This window comes from Planococcus citri, chromosome 2, assembly GCF_950023065.1.
Source record: "Planococcus citri chromosome 2, ihPlaCitr1.1, whole genome shotgun sequence".
Taxonomy (NCBI): Eukaryota; Metazoa; Arthropoda; class Insecta; order Hemiptera; family Pseudococcidae; genus Planococcus; species Planococcus citri.
Window position 1 is genome coordinate 65213188 of NC_088678.1, and position 12229 is coordinate 65225416.

General features: G+C 33.7%; 2 protein-coding genes across 2 annotated transcripts in view; both read left to right on the forward strand.

Annotated features, from left to right (window-relative positions):
* Window positions 1-12229, forward strand: part of LOC135837071 (vesicular glutamate transporter 3-like) — a 63774-nt gene that overhangs the window by 36488 nt on the left and 15057 nt on the right. The gene's annotated exons all lie outside the window — the stretch shown is intronic.
* On the forward strand, window positions 2449-9297 carry LOC135837068 (vesicular glutamate transporter 3-like). Its single transcript, XM_065352219.1, has 11 exons — window positions 2449-2595; window positions 2982-3103; window positions 3206-3381; window positions 3486-3716; window positions 3782-3956; window positions 7246-7376; window positions 7496-7616; window positions 7717-7850; window positions 7931-8073; window positions 8158-8278; window positions 8380-9297. The coding sequence occupies exons 2-11, from the start codon at window positions 3049-3051 to the stop codon at window positions 8533-8535; spliced, it is 1443 nt and encodes a 480-aa protein (XP_065208291.1). The 5' UTR covers window positions 2449-2595; window positions 2982-3048; the 3' UTR covers window positions 8536-9297.

A 12229-nucleotide genomic window follows, 5' to 3' on the forward strand; every position in this document is an offset into this window, starting at 1 on the left:
TCACTAAGTTTTGAGGTTTTGCTTAACTTTTTTTAGAAATTTTCAAATGTTGATGGTAAAAGTTAAGGTAAAGCTCAAAATTTTGTGACATGCAATATTTGACCTATACTCTGCGTATTTGATGAATACACAGAAGTAACTATATATTATGTATGTACTTTGAAAGAGCATCACAAGAAGATAAATCTTGGCAGGCTTTAGAGAAAATTTGCAAAAGTTTAACACAGAACTTGAAAAAGCTGGATATAAGCTTATTAAATATATAAACTGCTGAACTGATTTTCATGAACGATGTATCAATAGAAAGCTTTAAAGTGTAGGTGTGTAGGTTTATGTTGAAAGTACAAATGGTTGCATTGTGAGCTGAAAAAATTCAATAATTGATCTTATGCATCCTCAATGTGTACATAAAATTACTTAGGTACCTATAATTATTGTACCTTGAAAGATCAAAAACAATTTTTGACAGAAAAACAATTTTGAAAGTTGACTGTAAAAGCTAAGCGAAAACTCAAAATTTCGTGATAGGTCGAATGGTGACTTATAAAATTCCCATGAATCATGGAGACTTCATAAGTAATCATCCACAAAAAAAAGCATCATGGGATTGAAAATTAAAACTTACAAAGTACCCATGAATCATGGATACTTGGTAAGTGATTATTCAATAAATAAAATAGATTGAGGTTAAAGATCTTCACAATTTGCGCACACAAACGAGTCATTTGTGTAGGGACAGGGAGTGCGCAGATTGAGTCATTATACAAGGTTGAAAGTTTTTACCAATTTATGTAGATGTGCAGCAGATTGAATAATTTTAGTCGAGGCTTTAACAATCTTAGCAAACAGCAAAAGAATTACTGAGATTTTTGGTGATTTCTGATAAAAAAAATTATTTTTTTTTACTAAAAACAATCAATTTTTGTAAATTTAAAAAAAAAATGAAATTGTTGATTTGGTGAAAGACAAGTAAGATTGTCAAAATGTTGGTAGTTATCAACAAAAAAAATTATGCACTTTTTTTGTACTTATTTTTGTCACTTTTATTAAAACTATAGGGTAAAAAACGAGTCTTTTTTTGATATTTTTGGTAAGAGTTTGCAATGTTGCCAAAAAGTGAACATTTTTGTAAAAGTTAAGAAATGAAACCAGGACTTTTTGCCAATTGTTGGAAAGAAAGGTAATACTTTTTTGCAATTTTTATTGGAAAATGGGACATTATTTTGATTTTTGATGAGAGTGATTGAGTGTTTTTAGAATACGTATTTGGAGAAAAAGCGATGCTTCAGGGTAATTTTTGGTGAAAAAAGTTGAAATTAAGTACCTATTGGAATTTTTTGTGATAAAACAAACTTTTTCTTTTAATTTTTGAAAAAGGCACATTATCTTTCACAATTTTTGGTGAAAAGCAAGAATCACAATGTTAGCCAAGAGAGTTTTTGAGAATTGGATACAAGCAAAGAAACACCATTTCATGACTTTTCAATAATTATGTATTGAGAAAAAAGTAAAACTTTTTAGTGATTATCAATCAACATTCAACAATTTCTGGCAAAACAGGTAGATTTTTGAACAATTTTTTGGGGAAAAAAAGTAAGCTGAAGATTTTTTACAAATTTTATTGAAAGCAAGATTTTTTATCAATTTTTGCCAAAAAGCAAAATTTTAACTATTGAAAAAAAAGCTTTTTGACGATAATTGTCAAAAAATACCTTTTTGCAATTCTTTTTGAAAAAGTTAAGCTCATTTTTTCAAGTACATATACCTATGCTATATTTTGAGAGAAGATAATTCTTTGATTACAAGAGGTTCCAAAGCTGATTTCAAAGTTGAGGAAGCGTTAAAAAATTGTATATGTATACACTTCAATGGTATGAATATGCAGGCACTCAATGTACACCTGAGATTATAAGCTTTATGAGAACATATTGTACTTTAATAATACAACGTTCAAAAGTTGATTGCAAAGTTTGGGAAGCTGCAAAGAAAATATGGGTGACCTGCCATTTATACAGCCCAAATTATAGGAAAGACACTACTAGATCAATCACTGAAAAGGTGTTTAGTTATCAACTTATTTGCCTTATTGCGAAAAACGCATGTGTTATCTGCACAAACAGCTTCATACATGAAAATAAGTATTATTCTTATACTTCCAAAAATCCAAAAGTTGCATGAAAAGTCAAGCGAAAACTCAAAATTCAAATACATTTTTAAATACCTACCCATGTACTTATTTTTTTCAGTAGTTTTAAAGGATTTGCACTAATTTTGAAAAAAATTGTGATCATTTTAAGTATTAGTTAGTGAATTTTCAAAATAATACACTCACGTTTTAAAGAATCGCGCAGTATGCGCGATTAACGGGTTTGCTAGTTGTTATTATTTTTCTTTGGAGTTCATCGTTGTCGTTTGTTGTGTTTTGTCGAATTCATTTCGTCCGAGTATTTTTAAAATAATAAATTCGGTGTGATGTGAATCGTGAATCGTGATATATTCCGCAAACAGAAGTGAAAATGACTCCGATGTGTTTGTTTCCAGATTACTCGTTTATTGTGAATTTTTCTTCATGGTTTCATCACCTCAAACCATAAGGTATGTGATATCAAATCGTCCCTAAATTATCTACCCGAAATTAATACTTATTTCGTTACCTAATGTTGATAATAAAAAGTGGCAAATATTTACTCGACAGTTTTTTTTTATCACTGATGGTACTTAATGCTTGTAACGATTCGATGAAATTATGGTTTGCTCGATTTGAAGTGGTTGCTTTGATATCTTCGAAATTCGCAATCGAGTAATGGGGTTTTTTTTACAAGAGTTCTTGTTAACCTCTCATTTTAATAATCATCTCCGACAAGAGTAACACCATCGTCGATAATAATTAATTAGATATTTTTAAGCATTGCAGGTACAGATATCGCTGTATTTACTCGTCTGATTTATTTTCTCAACAACTAGATAATGCTTTTCGATAGGTACAGACAGCCGAGTACAGAATTGTTGAAATAACAGATATTATTCCGTCAGTCAGATGGCAAGGAAATGATAAGGATAATTTATGAAGAGATGCGAAATTTCGATAACATTACGTACTTAGGTACTTGATTTTCAATTAAACGTGGTTAGGATAGAGTTGGTGTCTTTACGCTCCTCTACCTTTCTATACGAATACGTACCTATTTTAATGCGAATTATTTAGAAATGACTGCTGTCGCTGAAGTGAAATCGTCATGGATACAGAAGCGATATTTGATCGCTTTCTTGGCGTTTTTTGGATACGTCAATATGTACTGTTTACGTACCAATTTGAGTATGGCGATGGTAGAGATGACCAGTAACCGGACAATTGAGTTTGAAAATGGGACCAAAGCAGATGTAAGTTGTGGACTTTTGTTTTTTACTGCTTCTTCTTCTTGTTCTTCTTCTGTGTGTCTGTGTACATCATCGATGAGTTATTTTAATCACTGTGTACTGTGTAGATTGTAGAATTCAAATGGAACTCTCAAAAGAAAAGTCTAGCATTGAGCTCGTTCTCATTCGGGTACATTTTCACGGTACTGGGAGGCATGACAGCCACCAAATACGGAGGTGTCACTGTATTCGGAGCCGGAGTCGGATTGACCGGATTGATCACCCTGTTTACTCCTATGTTGCTGCATTTTGATTTTAAACTGTTCTTGTTGTTCAGAGCTCTGGAAGGATGGTGTGAAGTAAGCGACTAAACAATCTCCTGATTTCTGGGTAAACGGGGGTTTTAAAAAGATGTTTTTTGTAGGCTGCTGCGTTCGCCAGTATGCCTGAAATATGGTCCAAATGGTCTCCTCCTGCGGAACGGTCCAGATTGGTGTCGTATAGTTTTACTGGTGTGTATTTTGGTCTCACTGTGTCCTATCCTATCGCCGGATTCGTGGCTAAAGCTTGGGGATGGCCGGCTATATTCTACGTGACTGGTAAGCATATTTAGAGGGTTGATGGTTTTATTTCTCGTAAAATATCTGAATGTAGATTATTTATGTACAAACTATCTATACAGAGTGTCCTGCTTATGTCTAAAAAATCTGTGTAGGTGTGGTAATTTTGGAGTTAATTTGAAAGTCTGGGAGAGTATTTCGAGTTTGAATAATTTTCTCTGGATTTTTTGGAAAATTCGTTATTTCAACTCTCTTTGTTATTCGTGAAATTGAAATAAAAAGTCAGCTCGAGTAGGAAAACTTCAAAGACTCATGATGAAATCTGAGAAATGAGTAGATGTAATTTTATCAAATCATACAAAATGAGATAAATTTACATCAATTTATCAGTGGAAAAGAGCAAAAAGTTCTGATGCAATTTCATATTCTACCTATGCAAAGATTTGATTAAATATGTAATTTGAGATTTGAGAAGATTAAATTAAATTATGAAGATTTCTCAGATTGAATTACGTGAATAACTATGATGTTGTGAGATTTTTTTTCTAGCAAAGAGCACCGCAGGTTAAAAAGTATTCCCGGGTAAAATAAGTAGGTGAAATGCCCCTGTCCTTGGATTTTTGAAATTTTGATGAAGCACTGTTGGGTGCCTTAAAAAAATCTTGGAGCCAAAAAAAAATCCCTCATCCCACACCCTTGCACGAAATGGTGAAAAAACGTTTTTTTTCCGGGGAGAAATCGTTCTTTAACGGTTTTGAATAAAAATTTTTGAATTCACCTTAAATGTGTAGAGGAGACATGAGGCTATAGCCACGTGTTTTTTTTTCAAATTTTTTGGCCACTTCGGGGGGGGAGGGGGGAATATTGACGGTAGAAAATTTGAAACCGCTATATTTCGATCCTAACCTAATTCAAGCACACAAAATTTGTTTTCATCTAAAAAATAATACGTTCAGGCGAGTACTAGTTTTGAGAATTTTTGAGAATTTTTTCTCCAGGTGGGCCATCTTTAAAAAATCAAAAAACTCTTCAAAATGAACTGTATTTTTTGTGTCATAGTACTGCCAAAAAAAAACTTCTCGTGATAAAGTTCTGAAATTTTGCTCGTGAACGTTAATAAACTGCAGAAAATGCGACAATTCCTGAAAAAGCTGATTTTGGGGCCATGGGTGCCTCCCCACCCAATTTTGGGTCTGAAAAAGATTGACAATATGGGTGTCGTTTTCATATAAATCGAACTCCCTGAACACGAATGTGTTGAACCCTTCTAATAATTATAATACCTGCACTTTTTCTACAATTTCTATTTAAAAAGTGAAAATCTTCTAATGGTGCTTTGGTTTTCTATAATTTCTACCTAAATAACGTGAAGTAGAGAAAACATTCAAGGATTGGAATATTTCATTATTAAATATCTAATAAAAAAAATTGAATTTTCATCGTTTCTTAAATTTGGCATTCACTCAAAAAATCAGTGTGATTCGTCAACTGGTCACCTCCGATTTGTTTGAAATTTTGCACACTGAAAGTTCGTGGGTTTTTGGCGGGCGGGGGGGGGGGGGGGGTATAATAATTACTAGATTATTACACCCTACGTGAGGTTTATATTGAATTTGCTAAGTTGTGTTTTTGATTATGTCACAACATCATAGAACCAAATTTTCAGCTGCCGAAGTTGATTATAGCGGTTTCTGGAGCTATTCCAGTGTGCTAAAAAAACAAACTAATTTCTGCTAGAGGCTCCAGATCTTTTAGAAAATGGTCGCAATCGATTCGGGGGGGAGGGTCGATATTAGGGTATAGGCGAAGTTTTGGATGGTTTTCTTCAGAAATACATTTGCTCTATTCTACTGGAATATTTTTAAAGTATGGGATATTCAACTTGTGAAAAAATTCACTCGTGAACTCGCATTTCGGATTCGCGATTTGACCGTCCTAATCGATTAGGAATATCGAACTTTTTAATAGGATTGAAATTTCAGCTGCCGAAATTAATTACAACGTTTTCTGGAGCGATTCCAGCGCGCTGGAGAAAAAACAAAGTCCTGCTGGAGGCTCCAGATCGTATCGTGAATGGTCACAATGAATTCGGGAGGTCGATTTTAGTATCTACACCAAATTTCAGATTTTCATCTCATGATCTACCATTTTTAGGAAAATCTCGTCAATGAATGGGCTATTTTAGTCATTTTCAAAAATTCGCCAAAATTCGAAAAATTAACTTTAGCAGCTGAAAATTTGATTCTGAGATGTGGGTGACATGAACTTTCAGTGAGCCGAATTTCAGCCAGATCGGAAGTGACGAGATTCCCTTGTAAGCATTTGTATTGATATTAATGGATGGGCGGGGGGGGGGGTGAAGGTAGAAGAGACGAAGCCTTACCCAAAGTGTTAGGCAAGAGCTACCGTGAATCTTATACTGAAAAGTTTTCAATTTAACAAAAGCTCAGCTGAGAATTAAAAAAAGATGCAAAAATAAAACGTGCAATTTTTTAAAAAAATTTAAAATTTCAGTTTTTTGTTAAATTCTTTATTTTTAAAAGCTATAAAATTATGAAGAAATATCGCAACTTTGAATTTATTGAACTCATTTTTTTTCAAATTTCGGGTTCATGTCTTTTGCTTTCTAATATTGCAATTTTTGAAATGCCGAATGGGGAGAAAAATTTAGTCAAATGTCTGTGATGACGTGACGGGTGACTCTTATTTTTTTTATTCCTGGAGATTTTCCAAACTGACCTAGGAGGAGGCTAAAATTTCGCATGTATAGATATTTGGAAGAATTCGTGTATGTGCTTGGTGGAGGGGGACGGGAATGGGTGAAAATCTCCACCAACCCCTCTCACCCTTTTCTAGAAACACGAAAAGACGGATTTTTGCCCATTTTTGAAAAGTTTTCTGATAAAGGTAAGCCTCGTACGAGTGAATTACGCGAACGAAACGAGAGCATCGATCTTTAATCCGTGGGGAAAAATTAGACTTGAGCGATGCCTTTAAAAAATTAATTTCTTGTTCATCTAACGTAGTTTTGAATTCAAGCTTGTCTATTTTTATTGCAATTTTATGAAGGGTTTCGTAGCAAAGGGGAAGAGGGGAGATGAAATTATTTCGCCAAAGACCCTGCGAATAATTTTTCGAAAAAGTCTCACATGTTTTTTTATTCGAAAATTTTATTGGACAAATGGGCACCTGTTGTAATATGTATGTATTCAATTTTAAAGACGTTGACGACTCCAAGGAAAGGATTCACATTAGCCAGCGGTTCTCTTTATTAGCCTGATAAGCTACATGTATTTGATGATGTTGTGAATTTTGACGAATATTTCAGGAGGTGCTGCGTTGGTGTGGTGGATGATTTGGTTGTTTTTCGTTTACAACGAACCATCCCAGGATAAAAGTTTATCCCCAGCTGAGCTAAAATACTTGATGGAAAATATTAAAAATGAAAAAAAAGATAAAGTAAGCTACCTATATAAAGCGTGAGCCATCTCAAAGTTTTCATGCACTTTTAATGAAGTAAAAAATTAAGAATTTTGTATCCATTTTCAAACCTATTTTTTCTCCTTCCACCTTTTTAGATTGTTTACCCTTGGAAACGTATGCTGACCTCGGTGCCCCTATGGACCCTTTGCGTGGTAGAATTCGTATTCAGCCTCGGATATACCGTTGTAATCCTATATTTACCATTGTACATCAAAGGTATGGGTACCTCTATCGTAGCCATGGCTCCTTGAATGTGGCAGATATGCTACTTATCATGTTCTGACGTATGTATGTACCATTGTACCTCTATCTACAGATATCAATAACATCGATATAAATAAAATTGGCATGGTTTCCGCTCTACCCCATCTCTTCGCTGTGATCTCTCATCCTATAGCTGGATACCTTGGGGATGTGTTGAAAAATAGGAAGATTTTGACCGGAACTCGGGTTCGATTCGTTTTTTGTATTCGTACTCGAATGATTTCTTTTCAGCATAAAACAAGTGATTTTGTCGACTTCTCTTGTAGATCCATAAATTATACATTTGCGTCGGGTTCGCTGTGGGAGCTGCTTTACTCAATTTGGTCGCATTTTGGCGCAATTTCGTCGGCATTGTTATGGGTTTGGCGTTGTACAGGTTGTTCACCAGTTTCAGCGATGTGGCTTTTCAGTAAGTTTAGAAAACGTTGATCTTTTTACCATCCTCCTCCTTTCTCTGAGAGAAGTTTTTATTTTATTATATTCAATTTCGCAGCGTAAACGTGATTGATTTATCGCCTAAATACGCCAGCGTTCTTTTTGGCATCACGACGACGTTTTTCACATTAGGAGCTGTAGCCAGCCCATTTTTCATTGGGTCTGTGGTCAAGACTCATGTGAGTACACACATTTTTTTCTTCTCCTTCCCCTTTCACCCTTTCACTTCCAGGACAATTTTTGAATGGGACCATATTTATTTCGTATTTTAAATGTTTAGAGCCAATTCGAATGGAATGTCTGTTTTGTCTCGTTCAGCTTTATATATATTGTGGGTGCTGTTTTGTACGCTTTCTTCGCCTCTGGAGAAACCCAACCATGGAACGAAGACCCTCCCAAGGATACGCAGAAAAAATCTACTCTCAATAACGAATAATATTTTTTCGAAGGGAAAAAAGTTCTTAGGTATACCTGCCTATCTTATCTCGAGATTTTTTCCTCGTCTTTTTCTCTCGTTCGCGTTCGTTGAAATATTCACGTTTAATGAATTTCAATTACCTGCGGTTAAAAATTAATCTGTGTTGATTTAAAAAATGATTGCGATTTTTTATTCGTCGAGTATATGAAGGTACCTATTAATTTAATACGAACGAACGAGATTTCCTTTAAATATCACGATCTCAAAGCTTTAATATTTTTTAATTAAATTGATTCTTGCATAGGTAGTTAGATATAAAAATAATTATGTGTACATAATATCTATCTACCGATTAGAGATACAAAGAACCTTAATGATACTGTGTGAATGTATGACAAAGATTCTTCTTTTAAATTATTTTACGGTAACTCGAGCTGGACGACAATTCACTTGGATTTGTCACTCATTATTGAGATATGGATAGATGTTTCACTGTTTCAGCTGTGTTTATTAAGATTGGATTTTGATCTGATGTAATTCAGAATGTTTTATGCGCCGGTGTGCGTTTGTGATTTTGTTTCCTTACTCTAACGTTTGGACGCTTTCTTATCTTTTTAAATAATTATCTAATAAATCGCAATGTACTCGTACGTAAGTAATTAGTATTTTTACAGATGATTAAGTACATATGTAAGATGATCGAATTATTAAGAAATCGACTGCTGAAGTGATATGTGTGTGAGATATTTTTTCAATATTACAATTAATTTTTTTCAACGATGTTACGTGAATTCGTTTCTACATAGGTACATTTTTCTGTGTACTTTACCTACCTTACCTATGTATTTAAAATTACCTAAAAATATCATAGATTTTCTTTTCAAAGAGTGCGATACGTCAAGTCGAGTGGGCTTAAATTAGTGTGGTATTTGACTTCCTGGTAGGTCATGGTTACTGAGTGTACATACTTGATGATGTGTACTTAGCTAATTACCTATAGTACACATAAATGAATCGACGATGATAATATTTTGACGGAAAATGGATGAATAGAATCGATACGATTATCGTCATTAACCTCGACCATTCTCGAGCTGTTGGGTTATCGTAATCATAAAACTTTATTTCTAATGTGATAGAGGTGGGTATGGGTACGTCAGTAGTCATAATAGTAGGCTCAGCTAACTGAAGAGTGCTTGAGCATCTACATATATGCTGTACGGAGAAAGGTACATAATCATTTATGATTTGTTTTCAAAAAATGTGTGTTTGATCTTAGTTTTATTTAGGCCACTCTGAAGCCTTTGCGGATTTTTGGGTCATTCAGTTTTTAAAAAATATTATTCAGAAATATTTTGAAAATTATTTGTACGTACTTACCTTAATCAATTTGAAGAGATCTTGAGAACGATTAGATCGATTGGAGAGGTTAAAAACAACGTTCCATATACATTCACCTTTATATACTTCAATTTGATAAAATTCTGATTTTTTCGTGACAATTGAGCCGTTGAAATATTCGCTGAAAAGAACTAAAAATGAAATTCAGTGCATCATGCAAATTTCGCCTGATATGGGGAATTTTTAGTTGATGTGTTTTTTTCAATTCGTTCAAAATTCTTCCCATCATGGTGATTTCCTTGTGAATAATTTATTCGATCGATCAATTTTCAAGCAATTTTTCGACGATTAAAAATTTATAATTTCTAGATAGGTACTTATTACTATTTTATTTCTAGCGTGGAAAGAAAGAGGAAGTACGAGTAATTTTTCTAGGATTTGTTGTTAAAAAATTCGAGTATTTTTTGAATACCTATTTAAAAAATAGAAAAAACAAAGCTAAACAGACTCAAAAAAAAATCAGTTGGAAAATCTGGAGAAAAGAAGCAAACACATTTTGAAAAAATAGAAGAGCTGTTTTTAAAAAATTGAGTTCCTAAAAGTTCGATTTATTTTTTCCAAGTAGGTAATTTTGAGAAAAGGAGTATTTTGTAGCTGAGAAGTGAGGATCAGTGACTTCGAGAGCCGGTCTTTCATGCTCATGTTATGATTATGATAATCATTAATGTCAATAAAAAAATTGAAATCGATCGATTTATGTTCCTGTCATTCAATTTTCAAAAAAAAAAATACGACCCTTCTCTTTTGTGTTGAAGAGAAAGAAAACTCAATTTTTGGTCGATGGTAAAAATCAATTGAGAGAAAATTGCGACCAGTTACCTCAAAATTTTATACTTCCCTGTCCATCCATTTAAAAATTTTTGAAACTGATCTCTTCCGAGGGATTCAGTTGGGGTCAAGTAAGAAATTAGGGTCAGTAACCTCGAAGATCTAAATAGGGAGCTTGGTATACCTATATTAGGGTGGATATTTAAAAAAAAAAAAAACGTATTTTTATTAAATTTAAGAGAGACGTTCATTTTGAGTTTAAGGTGTTACCTCCGGAGGTGTCCTTGTAAGAGAGATTTAGGCAGTCAACGAGAGGGTATTTTTGAAAAAAATGTTTAATTTTTCACTCCTGCAGCTACGCGTGCCAATTTTTCGATCTTCGCCAATTTCAAAAAGTCGAAAAAAATATCAAAAACCTATTAAATTTTTTCAATTTTTTGAAGTTGGCGTAAATGATCAAAAAATTGGCATCACTGCCTTTCAAAATACTTTCCCAGTCTCAGTCTTTGGGATTGATATTTTTTAATGATTAAATTACCTTCTTTTTGTGGCAACTTTCAACTCAAAATGGTCTCTGCTGAATTGGATCAAAATCCAGCAGTTTTTTTTTTTTTTTTTTTTTGGTTTTTGAAATCCACCCATACGTGTCTACAATAAAATCGAAATCAGTCACCCCAAAACTTTGTCTTCCAAACGTTGTACCTGTCATCCAATTTTCAAAATTTTCTAAACTGCACCATTCTTCAAGAAGGATGGTCATTTGTCGATTTTGAGTCTAGTAAAATGAAGTGAGGAAATTGAGACCTTGTAACTTATATAACAAATCTTTTCCGTACCAATTTGAAAATTTCTTAATGCTTCAAAATTCAATTACTTGTAAGGGGTTCAATTTGTGATCAAATGGTGAATGAGAGTCAGCAAACTTGAAAACCCACATTTCTACATCCAATAAAATCAGCGACACAGAAAAATGTAAATTTTATTCCTCTTATCCGAATTTCAAAATTTTTAAAATTTTGCCCTCTCCTTTTTTTGTTGGGGCGCGAATAAGCTAAATTTTGGTGAAGAAGAGGGGGGGGTGAATTTCGGTATAAAGTGAAAAAATTGGCACCAGTGACCTCGAGAACCCAGATTTTGGCAGTCAAGCAACAATTTTTCAAATTTAACAATCCTTGAATCCCCTACCCTAATTGCTCAAGCTGAGGTCGAGGTAAAAAGCGAGTTGGAAAATCAAAGTCAGCTACCTCAAAAATTTAGCTCTCCATCTCTATGTTATAACTTTCAAAGTTTTTGAAATTCCGGTCCCTCTTCTTCTTCAAAAGTGGAGAAGAGATTAATTCGAAATCGAGTAAAAAAAATCGAAAACCTGTGTTTCCATGGCCACAGTTTTGAAATTTTGAAATTAAAACCTTCCCTGCCCTGCCTTAGGAAACCCAATTTAATGGTTCGTTCACTTCACCTGATAGACTACCAAAACGGCAGAAAAACTCGAGATAAATTAAAAGACCCGATATAATTTTAAAATTCAGAAAGGCAACGAGGA